This window comes from Sebastes umbrosus, chromosome 16, assembly GCF_015220745.1.
Source record: "Sebastes umbrosus isolate fSebUmb1 chromosome 16, fSebUmb1.pri, whole genome shotgun sequence".
Taxonomy (NCBI): Eukaryota; Metazoa; Chordata; class Actinopteri; order Perciformes; family Sebastidae; genus Sebastes; species Sebastes umbrosus.
Genome location: NC_051284.1, coordinates 26201571 through 26228015, shown reverse-complemented (window position 1 = coordinate 26228015; position 26445 = coordinate 26201571). Strand labels below are relative to the sequence as shown.

General features: G+C 40.9%; 2 protein-coding genes across 6 annotated transcripts in view; both read right to left on the bottom strand.

Annotated features, from left to right (window-relative positions):
• The window catches only part of pcnx1 (pecanex 1), a 41448-nt gene extending 23769 nt beyond the window's left edge, over positions 1-17679 (bottom strand). For 2 of the 5 annotated variants that reach the window (XM_037747335.1, XM_037747336.1), the window contains exons 1-8: positions 17207-17677; positions 14102-14316; positions 11257-11362; positions 9591-9627; positions 8637-8702; positions 6821-8542; positions 3942-4071; positions 1258-1451 (exon numbers count right to left, since the gene is read on the bottom strand). In XM_037747335.1, the coding sequence (XP_037603263.1) occupies positions 1258-1451; positions 3942-4071; positions 6821-8542; positions 8637-8702; positions 9591-9627; positions 11257-11362; positions 14102-14316; positions 17207-17359 (2623 nt within the window). In that variant the 5' untranslated portion in view covers positions 17360-17677. Of the gene's footprint in view, positions 1-1257; positions 1452-3941; positions 4072-6820; positions 8543-8636; positions 8703-9590; positions 9628-11256; positions 11363-14101; positions 14317-17206 lie in introns of all 5 variants that reach the window. The other 3 variants (XM_037747337.1, XM_037747338.1, XM_037747339.1) reach the window with 2 other exon arrangements.
• Positions 17680-19839: 2160 nt separating this feature from the next.
• On the bottom strand, positions 19840-24318 carry med6 (mediator complex subunit 6). The gene is made up of 8 exons (XM_037747372.1): positions 24194-24318; positions 22508-22667; positions 22126-22217; positions 21749-21831; positions 21539-21647; positions 21187-21302; positions 21048-21075; positions 19840-20558 (listed from the first exon to the last, which is right to left on the bottom strand). The coding sequence occupies exons 1-8, from the start codon at positions 24291-24293 to the stop codon at positions 20428-20430; spliced, it is 819 nt and encodes a 272-aa protein (XP_037603300.1). The 5' UTR covers positions 24294-24318; the 3' UTR covers positions 19840-20427.
• Positions 24319-26445: the final 2127 nt, after the last annotated feature.

The following is a 26445-nucleotide window of genomic DNA, read 5'->3' as shown; positions in this document are numbered from 1 at the left end:
GTTAATGAAACCTCAACTGCAATCCCAACTCTGTATGTGTCGTTTCGACTAGTTGGTAAAACTTTCTACACAAAGAATCGCACTAAAGCACCTCTTTAAATCTTGTGTTTGCCAGAGATGTGCTCGACTACTCGAGGTTCGTGGTTTTAATAGTTTGTTTGTTAAAAATGCTGGGAAGAATGAGATAAAGAAGGAAGAGAAAACATGTTGCAGAGTAAGTAAAGTATTGTCCAGCGTGAATCAACAAATATGACAAGAATAAAAGTGATAACAATAATTCCTACAGTTTCAATAGGGCCTTTGCTGCCCGATGTTGTCCGTTCTCGGGCCCTAAAAATGCATCCATAGCGTCAAAACACCCATTTCCTCCTGTTTGCCAGTGAAAAAAAGGAATGCATATTTGTATTTTCGTTACTAAGGGATGCAACTGAAAATGACCTTTCAGGAATTCCTTAGAGCTTTGAAGTGTATTTCAGGATGAAAACATATTTACTCAAGGACATCTGATAAGGACATGACCTAAGTTTCCCTCAATAAATCAGAACTACATATTTTCTTAAGATACCTTACGCAACCGTGCACACCGGTGTTTGGTAAACCCATGTCTGTCATCAGGGTTGCATATAAACTCAGATATAGTCAAAGTAGGGAAATCATATGCAGCAGTTAGAGAAGAATTATTAATGCTCTGAGATTACAAGCCACAGACACTCAGACCACCAAGTTTCTCATAATAGCCATCTGCTCCGGGTCAAATTATGAGTCGCAGCAGTAATCCATTTACCATCGGTTCAGAGGAAGGACGCAACAGCTCTTACAAAACCTCTCTTCTTTTACAATCATTGACGTGATAAGGATATCAGTGACACATGTTTATGTAAAGGCATCAACAGCAATCTGTAAAACTCGGCTGTCAGCAGTGGGGGTCGCATCCCAGTGAGGTCAAGTATTGGCTACAGACAATATCACAGACAGTGGTAAATGGAGCATGGATAATTGCGCTCGGCTTTGACCGATTGCGTCAACCCACCGACCGTGGATAATTGTGCTCTGCTATGATTGACTGCAACAGTCATATCCGTGATCAGCTCTCTTCAAACCATCAAAGCCACTGAAGCAACTTTCTAACCAAAGCAAACCAGGACAATACAGCCAAACAAAATCATCATATGGATCCACGTCCCCACAAACTACAAATCCAACTCCGTGAGAAACTCCTCCATCTTAACATCTCGTCTCTCTTCGTGCGCTCCCTACCGAAGTCATCCTGCAAGCTGGTAGCGCCAACAGTTGAGGCCTTGTCCTGAGAACCCTCCAGGTGTGTGCTTCCATTCCTGGCCAGCAGGGAGGCGCTTGCGCTCAGCACGGTCACCTGGGACGGGGTTCTGGATGGCTGACTTTTCACCTGGGAAGTAGAAGGCTGGGAGGCCTGGCTGAGAGCCTCCTGAAGACTGTTGGAGGAGAAGGGAGAAGGGGAGGACATGAGAAGTGATGGAGGCCAGAGGGGTACTGTTGATATACAACATCATCACAGGGTGGGGAAGAGGAGGGGCACAGGTCATTTCACAATAGAGGGTGATGTGATGCAGATGCTGGGTGTCATAGTGGAGGTCCCCAACTCTGAGGCAAAAATGGCCCTGAACAGGTGTTAAGTTTGGTGTCTTAAGAAATCAACATATCATAATGGCTAATTTCCAAAAACAAATGTATAATCTTTACACCTTTTTTGTATCCAATCATCACGTGTTGCTTTTAACAGTTAATGTTGACATTAACTACAAATTTATTGATCTGCAGAAGAGGCTAGGGGCTACAGATGAGAGACTAAAATTTACCAATAACACATTCTTTAAACATATATTTCTTTTTCATGTTTCACATTTACATGCACACTGCAGGTGGACCTCCATAATGGTACCAGCTATGGACGTGTTTTGTGAAATTGAGTGTAAATCCTGTTTTCTAAGACTTCTAAAAGCTAAAAAGCTGGAGATGGAGATAATTCTCAGTAACTACACCACTGGTAGGTGACTTAATTTTATGATTACTTAAATTTATAATATTTTAAAAAGGTACAGTGTGTAGGATTTGGCCGCATCTAATGGTGGGGTTGCAGATTGCAACCAGCTGAGTACCCCTCCGCTCACTCCTCCCTTTCCAAGACTGCGGTAACGTGAGCCGCCAAGTGCAAAACCATGGTAACGCCAATCACCTCGGACCCCATCCTTACCATAACAACACTACTTTAGGAGCAACAGAAGTCAGACAGCGGCTGGCGGTATCGCGGTTTCGCACTCTGCGGCACACAATACCGCAGTTTCACAAGCGTGTCGGAGAACTACGGTGGCCTTCAAGTAACGTAAAAACACATAAGGCTCTCTCTAGAGCCAGTGTTTGGTTTGTCCGTTCTGGGTTACTGTAAAAACATGGAGGAGCAATACGGCAGACTCCGTGAAGATTACCAGCTCCCTATGTAGATATGAAGGGCTCCTTCATATCTAACGAAACCACAACCATTCATAGTTTCAGGTGATTATACACTAATGAAAACATAGTTCTGAGTATTACATTCCATTTCTTCTAATAGATCCCCCGAAATGTTACACACTGTTCCTTTAATTAATCATACAGTGACTGGTGCACCACTAAGAAAGTCAAAAAAGTGTTTGGAGTGAGGGGACAGGGGAGGATGGAGGGATCAATGGAAGAGGGAACGATTTTGCAAGTTTATTGACCTCTGGCAGGATAGCACGCTTGTGTTCCTTGCTTAACATTTTTCTAGGCTCAGCATTTAGAAATGTGACCTTGCTAGATAGATGCAGGAAAATAGAGAGTCTTGGCTGGAGGTGAATAGCTTTTGGCAGTTGCGCATCGAAACTGGAGACAGACCCCAGGAGCTGATGTATATCCACAGCATAAGACCAGTAGATCATAAACATTCAGCTTTATGTCTTCTATGTTTGTAATGCTAACAGTGGTTAAATTGCCTCTTTAAATACAGTAATAGAGTCTGTTATTTGAGATATATCTCTGAGGGGTTTTACGCTTTGCTGATTTGACAGGAAGGGACACACAAGCTGTTGCCATGAAAGAACCTGTGACCTTCCAGTTACGACGTGGTCTCTCTAATCAGGCTACAACCTCAGGCCTGACAGCTCATTTGAAGTGCTCTGCAGGGCAGTAGTCAATCGTGTCAGGTCACTGTCATGCTGGACAGCGAGGATTAAAATACAACTCTGGTCAAAGAGGACTCAGGTTTTCAAGGTTAGATCCACATAAAGCCAAAAGGGACTGATAAGGGGACTGTAGACACACCCAATGTGACATTTACTACTCTAAGATGTTGGCCATATCGCCAGCCATAAAAGGTGTTAAAAGCTGGGCTGTTAAAATCTATTAATGAGCAGCGAGGGTCTCTCACAATTAAAAACAACACAAACAGTGTTATCCTGTGGGGACAGACTTAAACCTTAAAAAAAGTGATCGATACCATCTTTATCTCTCTCCTTAGAAAGGTTGCTCAAAAGGTCAAAGCAATGTGATACAGCGGCACGTCTATGTGTATTATTGAGCGAATCATGCGCAGTTCTGAGAGGAGGCGGTGTGTCAGCCAAGTATAGTTTAACAGTCAGACCATGTGGTATTGTGTCTTTGAGTTTGCGAGGACTCCATTCTTTGATCCATGCTCAGTATGTGGAATTTAAAAAGGTTGTTAGATCATATGATAACAGGATGGAAAAGAGTCTTGAGAAAAGGAGGACGAAAGACATCACATGCAGAGTGGAGACACCCATCCAATGATAGATGACGTCTTGCTTGATGCCATGCACTGCAGCAGACTGGTGTTGATGTGGGACAGGAGGAGAGAGCGCCACCTGGTAACATGCTCACACCAGGCAACACAACGACAGAAAGGATTCCCTGCTCCATGCACGGCGTACCTGAGAGGAGATCCAATGAGAGAGGCGGGTGGGGTGGGGTTACTCCCTGCGTTGTGTCGCCGCCGCACAGCCTGCCGACGAAACGTGCTACGCTCACGCCGAAATATGACCGTCTCCTCGCTCCCTGGGGCTGTCATGGTGAGAGACATCATTGGCCGGTCAGACTGGATGCGTTTCCTTTTTTTTGAGAGCTTTATGTGGACACTTGCTGGATTTCAGGTACATTTAAATAACAAAGCAACAACTATTACAAAATCCACTGCTTGAACTTCAGACTACTAATTGAGACTTTCACTCCAAACATTTCAAACTAAGACATCAACTACAACATGACTGACTGAACAACACTAACAAACAGCCTGTACTGTTCTGGGAGCATTCAAAGTGAGCCTTATAACTTTTGCTGGACAGCGTCCACTGTGGCCACAAGTGGTGAATAACAGATAATGAAACACTTAATTTCCCCAAGATCTGCTCGAGTCAGCTGCTTTAAAGCAAGACAGTGTCACTTTCAGAAGATTAAAAAACACAGTCCTTTTACAAATGAAAAGCTGAATTAAGAAGTAATAAAACAACATTGCTCAATTCATTACACCCGGGGGTTTTGCTGTATTTGGTCTGGTATGACCAGTACCTCATGGTGGCTAATGTTAGCAAACTTTAAATAGATATATTGTTCAATAACTGCTGAGTCAGTTTGCTGACTTAATAACTCTTCTCTACTTCTGCTTCCGCGAATTCACAATACATAATCACATTTTCCTGCGGCTGGGAGGCGTGTTCATGTGTTTCAGACGGGAAGAAATTATTTGTAACATATATCAGAAATGGCGGAGGCCATTATAATTATTATAATTCTTCGTAATTGTATAATTTGTCTGAGGAAACTGTTGACATTCCCTTTGTTGAGGGAACCAGGGCGATGCTAACTTCCTGGTTGGCCTACAAAAATACGTCATCCCTGCAGCATTTTATAGTAGCACAGATAAAACTATCAAATGCAGCAAAATGACTCAGCAAACTCTAGCTAAAGTTAGCTAACTCTAGCAGCCAAAGTTAACTAACCTTGCATACACCCGGGCTAATTCTAGCTGGAGTCTAGCTATAGTTAGCCTGGGTGTACATCAACAAGTCAGGCTGTAGTGGCAAATCTCTCTAGTGTATTAAACTGAGCAGGGTTGAATTCACTTAACAAATTTAACTTTTCATTTGTAGGAGAAAAAATGCAAAATTTATCCGCTGAAAAGATACTTAGTTTTGCTGCAATAAATCAACCCTTCAGCATAACAATACCAAGAAGCGTGAGGACTGACATACAAATATTTTCAGTCCAGAAAATTCCCACCAATAATAACCACTATTGAGGACTCCAAGTCCAGTCAAACAAAGTTTTATTCAACCAACCAACGCTTTGCTCATTTCTACTACCAGTGAATGCCCCTATAGAGAGGCAAAGTCCCGCCCCTTCCTGGACCACCATGGGACCTTATTTTTGAAAAAATATTAACGGTAGTCAACAACGAGAGACAAATATATATATTTTTTATTCTGTTTGATTTGCGCCATGAATCACACATATGTTTGTCGATTAAAAACATAACTTTACAAGTCAAGAAAGTCTCACTTTGTTATAAAACTGTTGAAGGATAAGACTGTGAAAATACGTCATTAGAAAGACTACACACCCAACGGTTACGTACTGTAAGTGACGTCTCTCTCTGAAGCTACGGTGCCTGTGTTTTTCGTACTGGGATGTACTCACACCAGCAACGGGTCTCGCTCGTTCTTTCTTTTTGCAAAATCGCAAAATTATCTTTTAAATTGACAATCATATGTGTGATTCATGGGGCAATTCAAACAGGTTAAAAAAATGATTTGTCTCTCGCTGTTGACAACCGTACATATAAGTTCCCATGGGGTCCACCGGAAGGGGCGGGACTTTGCCTCTCTATATGGAACTGACTGTGACCTTGATGGCTTAGAGTCAGGTTAACACAAATCCAGACGTCAGGAATCAAACACTAATTATGAAATCTTTCCCAGGCATATCTTCTCTCTCATATTGAAAATCCCAGGAGGTGAACACTGTAGAAAGCTACGAAACAGGCAAAGGCAACGTCGTGAAAAATGTCCACGTACGACACACAGAAGCCAAATAACGAGAAACGAAGAATGTGGGGGAGGGAGTGTCTGTCTATGTGACTCGGTGTGTATGACACTAATAAGAGAGCTGCTGTTTGTCTAACCTCAGCACAAAGCACACACTGTGCCGTCATGCTAATAGTGATCTACACAAGGAACACTATGCTTGGGTCAGAATTGTCACTCCATGGAAACTCACCATGGTTACACTGAATGAGTGAGGCAGACAACATCTCATATGCAGCCACACACACACACACGCACACTCACACACACTCTCACACACACAGGCAATAATGAAGCAAGCCTAATGTCTGGAGGACTACACCCAAAACACTCTCGATATTGCAAGTTCTCTCCTTACGCTCCTGCTAATAGGCCGAAGAGCAGCTATCCAGTAAAGTGAGCATAATATATGGCTTCCAATTAAAGTATGTTCAATACACAAGCATCATTCAGGTTATCACTTAAACAATCTAAATCTGCAAAGCAGGCAAAAATAAAAAATAGTGCCTATATTATTCTGTCTGGGATCATTTCAGTCTAATACAGTTCTGCTGATAATTCACAAAATAGAGTGCATGTCTAAAGTGGAGCAATCAGCCAGTTAAATGTGAATAACACGACATTTCTTGTTCAGAGACAACATGAAAAGTGGACTAGTCATCAAACACTAGTAGTAAACCAGACAGAATGCACTGTGTACAGTATGTCAGCTCACGGTGTGTGGTACATACCCCGCAGGGAAGCAGCAGTGGCATCCTGAGGCTCAGTGAAAGCTGCCTGATTGGGCAGACTGTTTCTGGAGCGGGTCACTGACTCTAGCTGGGAGGCCCGACCCAGCAGGGATGCCGCATCCAGGACTTCCCCTTCTTTGGCTTCCAGGTCCGACTTGGAGGTGGTAAGGGGCCGGGGCCCAGCTGGAGCTCCGAGGCGGCTGGGATCATTAAGGCAGGCGGCCGTACCACTGTCCAAACTCAACACTCTGGCATGTGTTTTGGCACTGCCTGTGCTGGGGGTACGGCGGGAGGTGCGCCGCTTCCCTTCGGTTCGCGCTCCTGCCTCGGATCCTGCCGCAGCTTTCGCTGTGGAGGAGGAGGCGGAGGCTGCAGTGTGCTTGGCTTTCAGGGCCCGGTAGCAGCCCTCTGGTGAGTGACAGGAGCGGGAAGTGGTGCTAGATGAGCTGTCTGTGCTTAGGTGGTGGGTGGAGTGGAGACTGGAGGCACAACTGAGTTCACTCTGATCGCTGGAGTCCTCCTCCCCACCCCCAGTAAACACAGCACTACAAGGCTTGGCCACACCACGCAAACACATGTAGTCCCGGTGACGGCTGGCGTCAAAGCTGCTCGCCCTTTTCTTGCCAGTCCGCCGGCGTCCACTGCGCCCTGTTGACAGGGAGGAAGTCCTCTGAACATTGTTGGCTGACTTTGGTTGACTGTCATCTTTGACCTGCTCCTGCTCGCTGGCAGCTACACCTGTTGAGCCATCAGCATTGGTCCTGATGCCAGGCTCTTCCTGGCTCCTACCAGGTTCTACCAACTCTTGGGTTGCAGAGGACGGTGTGTCAGCAGGTTGTTTAGCAGTCAGCTCATTGGCATGAGGGTTTTTATTGGCCTCCCTGGAGGGAAGGTTGCTGAGACCTCGAGAGCTAATACTGCCAAGGCTAGAAGTCCTGCCGTCTGTAGGTGCAGATACAGCATCTGCTCTGTCCCGTCCACGCTCGTCCCCTGAAAGTGAGAGCAGACTCTCCACATGTGTAGAGCTGGTCTGTTCACTGTGAAAGCTGCTGACGGTGCTGTTGGTGTCTCTGTCTGTGCCACTGCAGTAGCTCTCAGTGGAGCCACTGCTGCGAGTACTCAAGCTCCTCAGGCTCTCAGCACTGCGCTCCCCTCCCTGGGACTTTCCTCCTCCAGCAGAGCCTTTCCCACCACCACCCACCTCCACCTGGTACAGTCCTGAGCTACCCTCCCCCGCCTCCCTGGAGGCTGAGCGGGCGACTCTACGTGGTTCTTTGTGCCTGTAACACTCTATTCCCGAGGTGGAGGGCACAGCCTGGTCCTGCTGGTACAGCCGCTCGCCCCCCTCTCTGCCACACAACCCTGGCCTGTGTGGTCTGGCGGCCTCCAGCTCACACACAGGGTCAAGGCCACCTCTCCTGGGTGGAGGGTACAGAGCAAAGTCTGGCAGACACGGGTCGGGGAAAGCAGAACCCGCCGAGCTCGAGGTCCGAGGCAGGCCCCGAGAACGGAGCTCCTTCCTGTAGGTCTGAGATTGCATGGATGCGTGAGAGGTCACCTCTGTGTCACCGGAGTGTGACAGGCTGAAGTGGTAAGCAGCAGAATTACAGAGATCAGCAGGCTCCCTGGACAGCTCTGAAGGACACAAGGAGGTTGACGGCTGCAAGGACGCGAAGGAGTCATTGGGGACAAGGCAGTACATCTTTGTGTCTGATAGCAGATCTAAACGGACACAAAGAAAAGAAACATTAAGAACAGTGTTGACATGTCACAGACAGTAACACGAGAAAGCTTTTTGTCCGCCGTGCATGTTTACCATGATCATGGCTGCAGCTCTCGACAAGAGTCAAACTGATGTCATCTGAAGTCTTTCCCACATCTCCTGCGAAGATGGGAAGAAGGCAATTAAGAGATGACATGTTTAATCAATTATTAATACATTGACAACCACTAACCCTGGGCAGCCACACATAACTGGCGTCTACAGAGGATAAAGAAACAGATAGCCCTGCCTTCTTCTCAGAATCACTACTTCTGAGAGGTGCTCCAAGTTGTGTACCTGGAACAACCAAAATATCATGAGCTCTTCTGAACAGATTCCCTGAATGCCCTGCTGGCTTTGCAAGATAACCTTTGAACAAACGATGTAACTGTTCTTTGTGCTCGCTGTTGCTCAAATCCTGCAAGTCTTACTTGGTGATACTGTCTGGGAGTTTGTGATGGACAGTCTGAGCGGATGGAATCCTTGAAGGGAAGAAGATTAAAAAGCTAAACCCCAGCAGAGCCCTTGTCCCACTTCAGACCATTTCCTGTCATCACAAACTGCCGGCTAATTAGAATGGCATCGAACAGACTCGCTGAATTATTCAGACGACGCAGCCGCCTCACTCTAACACTCAGTACAACGGACCCAAAGCAAAGCTACAAGTTCATTTATTGTCTTCTGCTCAGTTTTCCCAATAAAGAGTTCCTGGAGAAAGACTCCCATGCTGGGTCTTATAGTGGATTACTTTTTTTTTTTTTTTTTTTTCAAACAGCTGCTTCATCTTGATGTGACTGGTGAGGTCACAGTAATGCTGAGTCAGACTACATCTCCTGGGCAGCTGGGGTGATCATGGTCAGGGATGTGGTGATCCCGCAGAAACGAAAATGCATCACAGCAGGGTCACAAAGAAGGTTGTAAAACCAGAACGAGTCAGTTCTTACACAGACACAGGGGACAATGATTGGCAAATGATTTAAGTATGCATGACAAGGTAGTCGTGGTTACCTTTGGCTAGTGTTGCTCTTCCATGGCTGGATGCAATCTGAAATTTGAATAAAAAGATAAGTCAAGCCTTTTGTATTTTGAAACAGATCGTCAGGATATCAAAAGCAAACTTCTGGAGTAAAATGTTCATAAAGACAAACTGACAAGGTGTGTGATTATTAGAGGATGCAACATCCAAAAGAAGACGCCGTTTGTGTATTTCAAACAGCCGGCGCGCCTCTTCACTGTGCTATCGCAGAGAAAAGTTTTGGCTTCCCTTCCAACTCGGTACACAGCAGCTGAGCAGAACATGCCGGCTGATTAGCGACTCAAGGACACGCAGTACAAAGACGGAGAGCACAGCACCCATGGGGATTCAGAGGTTAAATATATCTCACAGAATAAAACAGCTAAATAACTTTGAATATTTAAGAAGATATCAGCTGTCAGCAAGCTGCGTGAGGATCATACCTAATGAAATGATCCCTCTACACTCACACACAGAGAGACACACAAACAGCTCCTTCCTCTAGTCCAGCAATAACAAAAGTCCATTTTAAACTTGGACTTTTGCTCCTTCGGTTTGGGAGGAGGTTTAAAAGCTGTCAGGACTCAGCAGATGACACTTGTTTGTGGGAAGATTAAAGATGTTCCCTGCAGTCTGTAGCAGTAGTTTCCTGCTCATTTATCACTTGTAACACAAGCAGTGATTTGCAAAACTATTTTGTGACTAAACTGGTGCTTTTGGATGCTTCAGATGTAGTTCAGTTTGCACAATAGTATGTACATGCAATTTCTGAAACTAAATCACTCCTTTAGGACTCTGTTTCCATTAAAAGAAGACACTAAAATCCTGTATCTTTCAATCACAAAGTATATGTCATGTTTGCTTTGCTTAATTGGGGCTGATAGTAGTCAAAAGATATTTAGGCTCCATAACAGAGTGTAGTAGTGTTGCACAACTGTCTTTTTTGCATCAACAACCCCACAATTCAAAGTATTGGATTGCATCACTTTTGTTGATCCAACGTTTACAGAAAAGTAAAATATACAGCTGCAGGTAAAGTAGAAATTGTTTCAATTTAGTGTTTAGAGTGACTTTTTGGGGAAACACCACATTAGTGAAATGTAAATGTCCATCATTCAGTTGTGTCAAATTGGAGTACCGTACCAGTGCTCAGTTTATTGTCTGTTATGGCCCGTTATATACAGCTTCAGGTAAAGTAGAAATTGTCTCAGGTATTCTCTATATTTTTATTTATTTATTTAACCCTTATTTAACAAGGAGTAAAGACTCGTTGAGATTAAAAATTTCTTTTTCAAGATTGTCCTGGCCAAGATAGGCATTAGCACAGTTATACGGTTGCAGACATAAAACAAACATAACAATTTAAAACAAAGACAAATAGCAAATTACAAAATCATAAGGTCTCAAAAAAACATTCATCAGCATTCAAAACATCTACAGGCAGATGTGCTTGCGTCCAAACCTTTTAGAAACACTTTTAAGACATTCAGTGAGACCAATTGAGTTTTTAGAGTGAGTTTTTTGGGGAAACATTACATTAGTGAAACGTAAATGTCCATCATTCAGTCATTCATCATCAAAAATTTGTGTCATATTGGAGTACTCAATTTCTGTAATGACCTGTTAAACAAATAAATTAGTTTCACAGTATTTTTTTACCTGCTGGTTAGACTCCAACCCAATATAGGAGTTCCTGGAGCTGCAGTCCACTGGTGGAGTCTCTTGCCTGATGAAGTCTGCCATCTCAATACCCCCTCCAGGGTCCCTGTACAGACACACAAACACATGCATACACTTGTATCACCAGTACAGACACAGTGCACTCCCTCACTTAAATCTTGTTCAGATGATGTATAGTTGGCACTGTTATATGTCATTTATGTCCTCCGCTTCTATCGGTTCACCTCACTCAATTCAGGACAAAACAAATCATGTACCTTTATTAAACAGGCCTGTATTTCACATCCTTTATATGAGTTTTGAAAATCAACTGAAAGAGCAAAAACAGATGAAAGCCTCCATGATGTAGGTTTTCTCCAGGCCTATATTTAGCCCGGACGTGCTTGTTTAACCAGTTGGTATGTCGAAACAAACAACTAGCCAGGGATTGTCTATAAATCATTTCCATATGCCAAAAAACGTTTCATAACGGGTCAAACCACAACACCAACACTCCAAATAACAAACTGCAACGCATAGAGACTGGAAAAAGGACCAGTGAGGGGAAAAAGAGTGGGTGGTGTTGCAAAGACACCTTAATCAAGTTCAGCTCGGCTCGTCTGCTCTACTGTAAACTCAAACAACCCGGAATGTAACTCCAGATGTGTGGGCAAAGCTGCGACTGCCCCTGTGGTCGGTAGCTCTCGTTCTCCTTATTGTCTTTCCCCTCTCTCAGCGTCCTGCTAAGCACTCCCTCTGGAATGTGAATATGAGTCACTTCTTCGAGTCATGGGCAGTAAAACGCTCAAACTTCACTGGATTTGGTTTCTTCTGAATGAGAGCTGAAGCCTGGCATTCAGAGATGCGGTAATACGTCATTTTGTACTTTTTTAATGTGTTGCAGTACTTGCTATTTAATAGAAACTGATGATTTAAATTACTTTTAAAACTTGTGTAATTCATTGTCAGTTGTTCATGTTATTGTTCAACCATGCTAAATATATTCCTCATATTAATGAGCTCATTAATGACCCTAATCAAAGCATTAATTAGCACATATTTCACTGTCAACATACTTGGCTTTAAAAACATATGGGTTGCATATTTAATTTCCGTGCTTTGAGGATGCTCAGTGGTTTTAGAGGTACTCATTTATCTAGTCAGATCATGTATTCTACAAAGGAACATGCGGCCTAAGAGGTAAAACAAGTTCTATCATCATTTTTTGAGCCAATATTCATGCGTCTATACACACGCTGGGACATAAGACACACAAATACCGCTCTAACAATGCATGCACCATAACATCAGAGCAGAACATACAAAAGTGAGAACAAATAATAGCATGCTTACAACTGAAAGAGAAAGTAACCTAAAGGCTCCCCGTGGAGTTTGTGACTACTTGTAGCTCTCTGGAGGGATGTTATTGTGAGTGAGCCCAGACATAAATGTGGGTGATGCGATACACGCTCCAGCCAACTGTTTCACACAACAGTATATTACTGGTCTACAGGTGGCCGTAAAGCACCAAGAGGCACAGCAATGCACCAGCAAAAAAATGACTGCTAGCAAGTTAACATTAATGTAAACAATGCAGGTTTCAAAAATCTCAAAAAAAAGCAAAACGTTCGGCTTTGAAAATGTTTTATCAGGGGGTAAATGCATCCCAATCCACACGTTTGTTAGGCTTCAATGATATAAACAATGGCTGCATCCAAAATTTCATACAAAGATGCTATTTAGTACGCTATAAAATAGTATCTTAGATGTTTTAGTATGTCCGAAACCATAGGATGAAACCAATAGTATGTGAAATGCATACTATTTACGGTGAAATATTATAGTATGCAAACACTGGACACCAGGGAAGCATAAATACCCCAGAATGCAATGCGGTAATGACGACACATGTTCAGAACAGACAGTAGTGGACAGCTCTGTTACGTCAATAACGTTTCAATTTAAGTATAAGATTTCACTTTTCTAGGCGTAATATATCTTTTTAATTTGTTCAGACTTTATGTTTCTCACAAATCACCGTTTGGTCACATGAGGTCGGCACGGGTTACCATGGTTACGCGTTTCCAACCGGCAAAAAGGCTCTCAGGAAGTGACGTTGTAAATTACTGCGTAGTGCGTCCGAAAAGATACACACTACTGTTTATTCACACAAAAGAAGATTGAACGGTACACATATTGAGTATATATTATGTAGTGCATAGTATGCAATTTCAGACGTTTTGGTGAGTAACACTCAAAGTAAACAGAAACACTGTTTACAAGAAAACTTTAAGTATGCTTAATCAACAACAAGCTTCTTAGCCAAAGCGTGGACAAATTTGAGAAACTAAAACTGATTACTTTCGGAGTAAATTTTCCCAGGGTGCCCTGGTGGTTCAGCTTGCATGGTGTGTATCATCTAATAATTTGAACTCAGCCTAAAACATGTGTTGCGTTTAATACCTCTCTCTTTCTGCAGGCGTCTCTCTAAAATCTTACTTCCCCCATCACAGCTGCTGTGACAGCTAGGCTCGATTTGCCCTATCTGGAAGCCTTTAAATTGATATATTGATTATCCATAACGTGTCTTTTCTCTACCTGAAGACTAGACCTTTGACCTCATCTCCAGAACACATCACCTTTAAATGACTCCACAATCACGCTCCATGTGACTCTTCACCATCATTGATAAGGAAGCATGACGTCTCCCAGCTAATACACCACACTCCTACACAGCCTTGTCTGCCTCATCATCTGAGCAGCTTAGTCATACTCCTGGAGCGTCTCTGTCCTACATCTCCTGATACCCCCATCCACCACTGGGCTGACTAAGACGTGAACTTACCCCGGGCCATTGCTGTCCTCCCGACGGGTGATGCCGCCATCGTTAGCCCCCTCAGTGCCACCTCTGCTGCCCTGGTTCTCCTTGGCCTGGTGTTCCACCACCTCCCCCTCATCCAGGGCATGGTGGAGGCGGTAGTTCACCATCTTCAGCAGCAAGAACATGGCAGCGATAACACCACAGTAGATTCCCACGATCACCATGGTTGGTTGCAGGGCCTGGGATTAGAAAAAGAAGCTTTTAATATTGTAGAAGGAACAGGATGATGCTGACGGTATATTTGATTTTATTTATTTATCTCAAGGGCTAAGGAGTGATATATTATTAGTATTGTCCAAGATTATTTTGTTCTTCTGGAAAGTGAAAATAAAGATATGTTTAACTATGTTTGCTCTCACTGGTTTTTAGCTGATTTTTTTCCCCCCCAAAACGACAGGTAGGCAGTTAAATATGTCTTACTGAAGGACATTCGGTCATGAGGAATAACAGTCGACAGATCACAAGATTCAAACCTGTGAACTGCATCCAAGTTAGCTCCTCTAAACACAGCTGAAAGATAGATTTAATTGTGCCAATTATTTATGACGCACACTGGCAGCATTTCTTAAAAACTGCATTCAATTATCTTTATAATGTCTCTTTTAATTGTTAAGCTGCCAGGGAAGGAGGCTGTCACAGAGCACCTGTATGTCTACCACAAGGTATCCGAGCTCCATCTTCTGCGTCTCTGTTGTCCTTGAGATGTCCCGCTGCTGCTGCTGCTGCTGCATCTGTTTGCAGTTAATACAAACAGCAGCACCACCACTCAAACCTGTGGCTCAATATAAACCACATAGCTGACCAGCGTATTTCCACTCCAGGAATAGAACGGAAACTACAAACCTTTTTTTGAAACATCAGCTTCTCAATATAGAAGTTAGTATGCTTTAGCAAACAGCCATTTCCTGACATGGGTACATTTATAGAGATGTATTAGCAATGATTCGCTGACATTTCAGCTTGTTCTGTAGCCGGAATTATTTGACAAACAACCCACAGATAACATACACAAGTGGAGTATAACTTGAGGTGTCAAGTCAAGACAGTTTAGAGAGGGTGAGCTACCACGTAGTTTAATCCATTGGTTCCCAACCTAGGGGTCAGCCCCCTCCAAAAGTTTAAAAGTCACATGTTTGTTTTTATTTTTGTACCTTTCTCTAATCTTTTTCTTTTTTTGTGAAATATTGAACATTTTCTACCTCTTTGGGCCTTGAACAGTTATTTAAATGAAACCATCTGAGAAATTTAGAGGGGAAATGTCTCTTTAGTGGAACTGCTAACAACTCATAGATATCTGAAACATGACAAGGGGCCCCAAATAGACACTGATCTTTAAGTAAGGGGTCACAATGCTTTTTAATGTATATATCTGTAAATTAATCAGTATTTCGGTACACGTAGTGGAGTGAAAAGTACAATATTTGCCTCGGAAATGTAGTGAAGTAGAAGCATAAATGAACATAAAATGGAATTACTGAGGTTTATAAAAAAATAAACAATGAGTCACTGACATTTCAGGTTGTTATTGTAGCCTGAATTACTTGACAAACAACCCATAGATAACATGCACAGGTGGACTATAACTTGAGGTGTCAAGTCAAGACAGTTTAGAGAGGGTGAGCTACCACTGTGCTAAAGTAAATCCAAAGCAGTGCCTTTAAAAAAACAACAACAAAAACATCTTGTGACAAATGAACAGAGCAAACTGCAGCCAGAGTGTGTTTTCTTGTGCATTAAAGGTCCCATATCATGCTCATTTTCAGGTTCATACTTGTATTTTGTGATTCTACTAGAACATGTTTACGAAACGCACAATTTCTGAATACAGGCTCAAGATTCAAGATTCAAGATGTTTATTGTCACGCCAGTTATACAGGTGCAATCGTGTGAAATGCTTTTTGCTGGGAAGCTCCATTAAAATAATAAGTTATATTACATAATACTGTGTGTATTTCTCAGTATGTGTGTATTTCTCAGTATATTGAGCGTTTTGATAGTTGAAAACAGTATTTATATAGCACTTAAACCTGCTTTATAATATAAAATACATGAAAATCTCACATTTTACAATATGGGACCTTTAAAGTTGCCAGATTCCTGTTAACATCCTCCCTTTTCAGCTGTGCTTCTTGTAGTCACAGCTGGTGTAGCTTCTGAAAACTGGTGATACCACAAATCACTACCGACAGGAGGAAAACAACTAGGTGGGGGAATTAAATTCACTGGTTACAGCCTGGCACAGTGTATTAAATATCCTACCGGCTCTTAACCCCATCGCTGTGATAAACACAGAATATAGACAAAAGAGCATTCTGGGTCCGTTTACAGATATATTTGTGACATCACAAATGGACAGAAATCCTAATGGCTTGTTTCAGACATACAATTACTGAATAGTGTGTATTTCTCAGTATATTGCGCGTTTTGATAGTTTAAAACAGTATTTATATAGCACTTAAAACCTGCTTTAAAATATAAAAATCTCACTTTTTTACAATATGGGACCTTTAAGATGCCAGATTCCTGTTAACATCCTCCCTTGTCAGCTGGTAGAGTTCCTGAAAACTGGTGATACCACAAATCACTACAGGAAAGGAGGAAAACAACTAGATAAAAGGGGGGATGGGGGAATTAAATTCACTGATTACAGCCTAGCACAGTGTATAAACGACTGTTTAATATCCTAACAGCTCTTTAACCGCATCACTGTGATAAAACACAGAATATAAACAAAAGAGGGTCCCATCTATGTAGTGGGATGGTACACATCAGAGGGCAGCTGTTTGGAGATTATTTAATCATTTTTGTCATCTAAATGAGGTTTATCTGCGTGTAATTCCATCAACCTTTTTGTTTTATAACATATTTAGTGTGTAGTTAAAACATTCCGTCACGTTTCGTTAGTTTAATTGGACGTTTACATTGTCTCCGCTCCAGATAATAGCCAGGGTCCGACCGTTAGTATCCTCTGTGTGGCAGCAGCTAAACCTAACGGACACTTTGGGGTTTGGTGTCAACAGTCAAGACAAATGGAGTATAAAACGGGTTAAAACAACACAAAAGGCTCACCATGTAAAGTGTGAAGGGGAAACACAGCAGGAACAGCCAGATGTAGAGATGTAAAGCGTTGACGAATGTGTTCTGGTCGGGGTCGTAGTACCAGCCGCCTGTGACTGAAGCCCAGACCCCCTGCCTCAGGATCTGGAGAGTCTGCGACCCCATGTTCAGGTTATTATCCCGACGAATCCGAGCAGGAACCGGAGCGAACGGAACAACCGACCGGGCGGTGAGGTGACAGACACGCTGCTGGGCTGGCTCTAGTCGTCGGTGAACATCATGACAAACGGAGCTCTGTTATATCCAGACACTGGCCTGAGAGTCTCTCCCTCTGCAGCCATCTTCTTCTTCTTCTGCTGCTGCTGCTAGCCAGCCAGCTGGGGCACTGTTCTGTTCTCTAGTCCTCCAGTCCTCCAGTCCTCCACTGAGGAGACTCCTATCCCACCACGCCCTGCGAGACGACTCTTCTTCGTGGCATCCGGACCTAGTAGGAGTAGTAGCCATGGAAGCAGCTACTGTCTACACTAAATAAATAATTAAATAATTAAAAAAAATATACATATATATATATTTTTTTTGTATATATATATATATATATATATATATATATATATATATATTTTATACATATATATATATATATATATATATATATATTTTATACATATATATATATATATATATAAGCACAATTGCCTTGTGCTTTCTCTCCTTGGTGAAAATGAATATTTCTCAGCTAAAGACCCAACTGATATATCTATATATCTATATCTATCTATAGATAGATATAGATATATAGATAGATAGATATATCTATCTATATATTTATATATAGATAGATAGATATATATAGATATAGATATAGATGTATATATATATATATGTATATATATATATATGCACAATTGCTTTGTGCTTTCTCTCCTTGGTGAAAATGAATATTTCTGAAATAATATCTCTATATATATCTCTCTATATCTCTCTATATAGAGATATAGATATATATATATATCTCTATATATATATAGAGATATATACATATCTCTATATATATATGCACAATTGCTTTGTAGTAGTAGTAGTAGTAGCCATGGAAGCAGCTACTGTCTACACTAAATCAAATATATACATATATATATATATATATATATATATACAAATATATATATATGCACAATTGCTTTGTGCTTTCTCTCCTTGGTGAAAATTAATATTTCTGAAATAATAATTGCTTTGTAGTAGTAGTAGTAGCCATGAAAGCAGCTACTGTCTACACTAAATCAAATATATATATATATATATATGCACAATTGCTTTGTGCTTTCTCTCCTTGGTGAAAATTAATATTTCTCAGCTGAAGACCCAGCTGATATAATATATATATATATATATAAATATATATATATATATATGCACAATTGCTTTGTGCTTTCTCTCCTTGGTGAAAATGAATATTTCTCAGCTGAAGACCCAGCTGATATAATATATATATATATATATATGCACAATTGCTTTGTACTTTCTCTCCTTGGTGAAAATGAATATTTCTCAGCTAAAGACCCAGCAACCATGTTGGAGGCTCTGTGGCTCTCTGGAGGCCAACCATACCCATGTTTTCTGGAGCTGTACTAAACTAAAGCCTTTCTGGAATAATGTAAATGTAACTATTGATGACATTATGGGATATGCTATTCCAAACAATTGTGCTGTAATGTACCTAGGGAACATTGAGGAGGTTGTGCATGGAGCAGATAGATATCTGGCAAAAATTCTGCTTATAGCCAGCAAAAAAGCTATAACAAGAAACTGGTAAGGAGCGGGACGTCCAGGGAAAGATCACTGGTTTGAGATTGTCCGTGATAATTTTCAATGGAAAAACTGACGTACCAACTAAAAATGAAAAATAATATCTTTGACAAGAACTGGGAAAAATGGATCATTTACATGGAACATGAAACATGAGACATGTGTTGTTGGAGAATATACACGTTTGACTGCCCCTGACAACTGTTTTTGTTAAATGATGTACTGTATGCTGAATTTGTTAAGTGTTGTATTGTTTGTTGAATTCTGTATGGATGCTCATGATGTTCAACCCAGAGCTGAAAATGCAAAATAAATATCAAAGTTTAAAAAAAAAGAAAATGAATATTTCCTGAGTGACTTAATATATTTGACTTGAACATGACTCAATGCAGTGATGACATACAGAATAAATGCATGATATAAAATGTATCATTAGGCAATTAAAGGCTCGGATCAAATGTGACAAAACGGCGACACCTGCTGGCCACACTCTCCCATTTTCAAACTCATTTTCAGCTCAATTTATACCCCTTTGTAACCTTAGAAAAGACCCAACTTTAGTAAAAGTACAGACATATACAAATTAAAGGTATTCATTCTGCAGAAAAATGGCCCCTGTGACTAATATATTATTAAGAAAATAAAGGGGGCTCAGGGCAAGTCAACATGAGAGCAGCGGGACAGAAGTGAATAAACTTCAGTCCTCATATAAATGATTTGAGTATATATATATATATATATATATAAAAAATATTTTAGATGATATTTTGTTCAGATCATGATGAACTGATCAAGCAAGACTCAGCACTATTACTTGTTAACAATTGAACACATCAGGACACAGTAGCTGATAGTTTAATAGAAAAACACACAAAAAGTATTCCTTACAAAAAAAACAGGTGAAAGTGTCTGTAATTAAAGAGAGGTGCTAAAGTCAAAAAGCTTTTTGCTTTTCAGATGAGATGATGCATTATGACACATCACCCTGTAACGCAGACAAGGAATTAAACTGTCCTCTGAAGTCACTACAACACAAATATTACGCTGATGTCAACAGTAAACCGACACTGATGCTGATGTCAGCTTATCATCAAAAAACCCCATCCTCAGTGAATACTGCTAAATGCCTGCGGGCCTCAGGCAGTTAACCCCCGTTTGTAGTACAGCTGCCTGAGATGTCCATGATGCCAAAGTTATCACGTGCACAAGACTAAGGTTACAGTGTAAAAGTAGTCCTGGCACTGAGACAAGGAACTGACTTTTTTTTGAGCCAGTTCATTCTTAGCCTCCTGTAAACTGATGAAATGAGCAGACGATCTTGTAAATTTGTAGGAACAAAACTACTCCCAAGCTGTTCTTTTAGTTAGTCGTTTAGGACTTTCAATTCTTTTCTCCATCTTCCCAGAGTGTGAAACGAATGACTCTTCTCACTGTAGTCTGGCTCTCTTCTCAGGAGGTGGTTTGCTTGGCGGAGCTGGGGCGGAGGTCTTTGTGGCTGGTTCCCTTTCCTCTTGTTTAACAGCTTCTGTGGGGGGTTCAGGCTCTTTCTTCACCTCAACTGCAATACAAGAGCATGCAATTAGAGGAAAACTCATGGATTTTGTGGATATTGAGTCACTATCTTCACATCAAAATCTGAACACCATGTACTTTGAAATATAGATGTAAAATCTAAAATGTCTGAATGTAAAGACAATGTTATAGCACTGCCAGATAAACATAGACCCAAGATTAAAGGGATAGTTTGGGTGTTTTGAAGTGGGGCTGTAATTCCCCCTAGTTTGGAGAAACAGACAGGAGTTACGGCACAGAACCAAAGCAATGTACTGCTATGGACGGGGGCAGCAAAATGTATTATAGCATACAACCGCACTTCAAAACACCCAAACTGTCCCTTTAAGTAAAATAATACCACAAGTGCACACAAAATACAAATGAAAAACCATAGACAGGCAGAATTTTAAGAAAAGAACATAACCTCATTTACAGCACTATTTATTATGTAACTTTAGGATCTGAATATAACGCAACTATTTCAAGGTCATACCTGGAATAGGCTTCTCCCCAGGCTTGGGCTGAAATTGCAGAAAGAAAAACAGTATAAATAAATTGTATTATAGGAAATTTCAAATGAAAAGATTGAGAATACTCAACATGAATAACAATTGAGTCGGAGTAACATGTACCTGGTAGAACGTTGGTGGAAACTTTGACCTGAGGTCCAGAAGGAGCGTGTCAACACGGTGCCTCTGAAACAGTGAACTCGGCTCTTCTTTCTTCTTAGACTTGGGTTTGTTTTTTTCTGTTAAACAAATAAAGAGTTAATCGGCTTTTGCCAAAGTCATCATATTAAACTTGAACTCACTACTATAAACATTCTGGGATTGCTGAACACCATTGCTATGGCCCTTAATGTCTTCGCTATTTTTTATTTTTTTTTATATATCTGTGATCTCGTTACAGGAACTATCCCACTGCTAATAACAATACCACTTAAACGTCTAAACTGTAAGTTTAAATGAACTGCCAAAACCTAACCTCTCTCCTCCTGGTCCTTGAAGTGCCACCAGTATCCTTTGGATGGGTGATAGCGACAATATGACATGGCCTCATCAAAAGCAGACTGGATTCCATGGACAGCAGAAAGCTAAATAACATAATTTATGTGTTATCAAAATCCACCATCAGCAGCCTTAATAATACTCCATTTCCAAGTGTATTTTATAGGATCAAACTATAAATTCTCACCGCTCTGGAGCTGATAACTGTTCCCAGGTCTGGCGCCTGGTACACCACTCCTGCTATGATGTAGTAGTCAGCCAAGGGAATCACTGGAAGATAAAAACATTCAATAGAAGTGGCAATAATATCATCACATAGAGCATGAAATGAACAATTGTGTGTGTGTTAAAATTTTTTGTGACAGCCATGAGTATATTAAATTAAATAAATACATTATGCAGCTGGATAATGATTGAGAGGACACATGTGGTCAGCTGCGTCACTGATACTACAATTCACTGATACTGTGGCTGCTCATAAGGTAATTTCATCTTTATTAAACAGTAATATACATGTGCTTTGTACAATACCAGTAGCAATCATCTACACGCTATATTGCTCACATTGTGTTGGTGACTGCCTCTGTTGTTTCCGGATTATGTAAAGAATTGGCTCCTGAGCATGAAGAAGAATGTACTCCACTCCCACCATCTGACTGAAAATAAGACAGAAACAATGTTTGCTTTTAGTTTTGCAAATGTCACTCAGTACAACATCTTGCAGTTCTGTACTGAAAATATATTTCTGACCTTTAAAACAGAACAAGTCTTAATAACTTCTATATCTGTGTGTTTTATTGGGATTTGCTTAAGATCCACATGTGAATTAATCTGCATGAATCCTACAATGCATTCAGTATCATCTTTGTGCCGATACCACTCTTAGTTCAATGTGACACTTCATTTCTTTATTTCTTATTCTTGTGCAACTATTGAGAAAACTTACTTCAGATGTTCCAGAGTAAGCCGCTGCATCTTCACTACCTCATTATTACAGGTTCGGTCATAGAAGGGGTTACTTCTCTCAGAGAAGTAGTCCAGTACATTTCCAGGGTTAAGAATTGGCACCCAGCCGCTGTCCACCCAGGATATCCCAAGAAGGTTGTCTGCAAATTGAACGAAAAATGTTACTAATGTCGTAAGCTAAAGGCTGGTCAATTTTAGTACATTGGTTACATATGAGGTTCAAAATGATATTAGGATTTTGCTCAACACTTTTAAGGATAAATGGATGGAGCAGGCACTAATGTTATACACATCATCATCATCATCATCATCATCATCATCATCACCACCACCACCACAGCCTCAGGGTATAATGTCCAGCTCTGTTTTGAAAAGTATAATTAAAAAAAAAAAACGCTTCAATCAGGCCATTGCCATCAGGGCTGTAAGACCTGAGTAAGTATCCCAGAATAAAAAGCTAAATCACATCATATTTAAATCATTCCTTTAGCCTGTTTTGAAATAGTTGGGTCTTCAGGTATTTCAAGTTTTTTTTTGTTTCTTTATGTGAATATTTGTGTGTTATGTTTATGTTGCTTAAGACAGAATAAAATCAAGTATTGCTTCAGGTCCAGCAGGATGCTGAACAGCTTCTTCCCACAAGTGGTTAGGCTTGTAAATGGACTGTGTCCCCTCCCCACACACACACACACACACACACACTCACATCCAACCCCCCAGCATTAACACAGAAACAGTTTTAAAGCCAGTCACCTGTCAAAGACAATTTTTGGAACAGTAATGCAAACAGCACTTTACTATGGACATAAATGCACTTTTCTCTGCTGCTAAACACGACTGCAAATTGGGTGTATGACTGCAAATTGGCTGAAACGTTTACTTATTTTATTGTTTTATTGTTATTTTTAGGTATTGTTAATTTTAATACTTATTTATTCTATCCTTTTTAATGCACTGACGGGAGCTGGGAGAAACAATATTTCGTTTCCTTCTGTGTATGCAAATACTCAGTGAAATGACAATAAAGTGAATCTTGAATCTTGAAAGTCAAATCTTGCTTTGCATTTAAATGTTTCCCAATCTCTTCCCTTTGTTGTTGTTTGGAAGTAATCCAGTTTTATACCAGTATTAAGTTAAAAATAAATGGAATGACATATAGTATAATATATATATTATATAATATATGACATATAGATAAGAAGTGATTGTGATTTATCCTCCTACATCTCATAAAGGCTGAACCCTTGAGTCACATTAACAGTCATTTGTTACTAAGGAAACTGTGACGTTAGTGAAAGAGTTTGTTTTCAGTTGTGGTTACACACATTACAGTAACGGAGCTGTCAGTGACCGAAACGTTAACTTCAGAATAACGTTATTCGAAACCTCCGCTACCAACAACATTGCTGGAACTTATATAAGACCATAACTCGTTGCTTTATTGACTACTTTAGGAGCCAGGCAGTATCAGCTCAGTTAGCCGACGTGCTATCAAAAGCGGAGGAGATGCTAACCGTTGCTAACTTTAGCTTCTAGCAGCAAATATCCGCAGCAGCTTTCTCTCAACGGTCCAAATAAATAAGAGTTATTAAACACCACTCCAGCCAAAAAAAACAAAAACACTGAAATAACTTTCTAAGAGATAATAAAGCGGTGATTTATCTACCTTTGAAATCCATCGCTGCCATGATGTAAACAACTTGTCTCACAAAGACGACGTCATCTTCAGTAAACTTCAGGTCGCTGTGTGATGACGTCGCCTTCATAGTTTGAATTAGTGAAATTGTAATAAAGGGCACGAATAAAGCGTAGAAAAAGCATTTTAATCAAAGAAAAAAAGTGTGCAAAAAGAGACACTGCTGTTATTTTTTCTCATTGTTTTTTATTATATTGGCAGACATAAAAAATCTACGTGCACATTGATTCAAAATGTCATTAAAGGGACTGTTTGTAACTTTTCACACGTATAAATCTACCGGGTCGGTTTCCCATGCTCGCTCGTATATGTGTGCTCGCGTGTAGTCTGAGTCTCTGCTGTACCTCGCTCCTCTGCCTGTTTGCCTTCACTCACAGCGCGTGTTCTCGCTCCACCTCTACACGTGCATGCGCGCACACTCCACACTGCATAGGAGTTAGTTTAGCTCTGGAAATATCTAGTGAATGTACAGTGGACGTTTGTGCAGAAATAAATGCTGCAGCTCCTCCAGACCAACAGAGGTTTCCCGTGTCTTGTGAAGTGACGGGGCTCCGCAGCGAGAAACGTTATCGTCTCTGACCGGGTGCAGGTGCATCCCTCTAACTGCGGTCGGAGACGATAACGTTTCTCTTCAAGCCAACACTAGGATCAGCATTGATTCATGGAGAGACCTTCGTCTGGTCAGCTAACATTACTGCCAAGCAGCTGAAATATAGAGTGATATTGTGCTGTTAGCTGACGTGTGTCGCCTCACTGTTTTGAACGATGCTCGTTCATGTCTATTTAGAGCGAGGTAGCGCAACCAGACGCTGACTTTCGTTGACTTAACAGCCACAGGTGTCGCTGTTAACAAGCATTTCTGAAAGTTACAGAACAGTCCCTTTAAATGTATTGTATTAGTAGTGTTTGTGCATGTGTGCATCTTTCTTGACAACAACAACCAGGCCTAGGAAGCTATATCTAGATCCCAATTAAAGGCGCGTGATATTGCAAACAAGCATCAGTTTGAGCTTTACGCAAGAGCAGCTTTCATGGTTCACGGTCTTTATTTCTGATCAGCAGCATTTGCTCCAGAGAGCTGAAATTCCAGAGACACACCCAGACAGCTGGTTCACTGCCCTGTGAGTGTGACAGCACACACACTCAGTGTTGTTGATCAAATGACAGTGAAAAAGCTCTTTTGTCAGGGCAAAGGACGACCATATTCATCGCCTAGATGCTCCCCTCTTCATAATAGAGGCTCATAACAGCATTACCCCGCATAAACCCCGAGTTGAATGACATCATAGCCTGTCATTAGAGACCAGAGCCTGTCATGAATGTGTCCAAAGTGGCTGCGCAGAATGCCTGCAGTCTGGAGGAGAGGCAGGCTGCAGGCTGCTCGGGCGAGAGACGACAGGCTGGATGATCATTATCTGATTCATCTGAGTGGAGATGACTGCATTCCTCCGATGTGAGATAAGAGCGAGAGACTGAAAAGGATATTTAAGTGGAAGGAGGGAGCTGATATTCACTGTCCTCAAGTGCTCCTCCTTCACAAATGTATTTAATTTGAGGAGGCTGAATTATTGTAATATCCAAAGGAATTTGCATGCAAGGCCCAGAGAAATCTGATAAAATGAGGCATTATTTAGTATTACATTCTCCGGCTTTTATTTGACTATAATAAACACAAAATAATATAACAGGAATATTTATATATTTTTTGTCAATTCAGAACAAATCAGGCTCGCTAAATACCTGATTGAAATTGACATTTGTCACTTTCAGTATTTTTATTTTCAACATAACAAAAATGCCAAGAGTAATAAGTATGGGTGTAACAAATATAACAGTATGAGTACGTGTTATTCACATTTTATTCTTATTTTTATTTTTATTTCTTTGTTGTTGTTTTTAGTTTTTTTCTACCAATACAATAAATTAAAGGGTTTATATGAAATAAAAGTGCAGGTACAATATTGCCAAATTGGGCTCAAAAATGGTATATCAATTAGAATAATGATATATTATATAAATAATAACTTCGATTTTTGTGTTTGCTAAAATAATAAAACAATAAGGGAGAATAATAACAGCAGTGTCTCTTTTTGCACATTTCTTCTCTTTTATTAAAATGCATTTTCTACGCTTTATTTGTGCCCTTTATTCCAATTTAACTAATTAAAAAACTAATTAACTAATTTTCAATTTTTATATTTTATACTTCTAGTGTAACACTT

Excerpts from the sequence above, each read along its gene's own strand:
- med6 (XM_037747372.1), bottom strand. The coding sequence starts at position 24,293 with ATGAAGGCGACGTCATCACACAGCGACCTGAAGTTTACTGAAGATGAC. Across the intron at positions 21,648-21,748 it reads CAGTTATCAGCTCCAGAGCG|CTTTCTGCTGTCCATGGAAT; the intron begins GTGAGAATTTAT and ends TATGTTATTTAG. Across the intron at positions 21,303-21,538 it reads CAAGGACCAGGAGGAGAGAG|AAAAAAACAAACCCAAGTCT; the intron begins GTTAGGTTTTGG and ends TTTGTTTAACAG.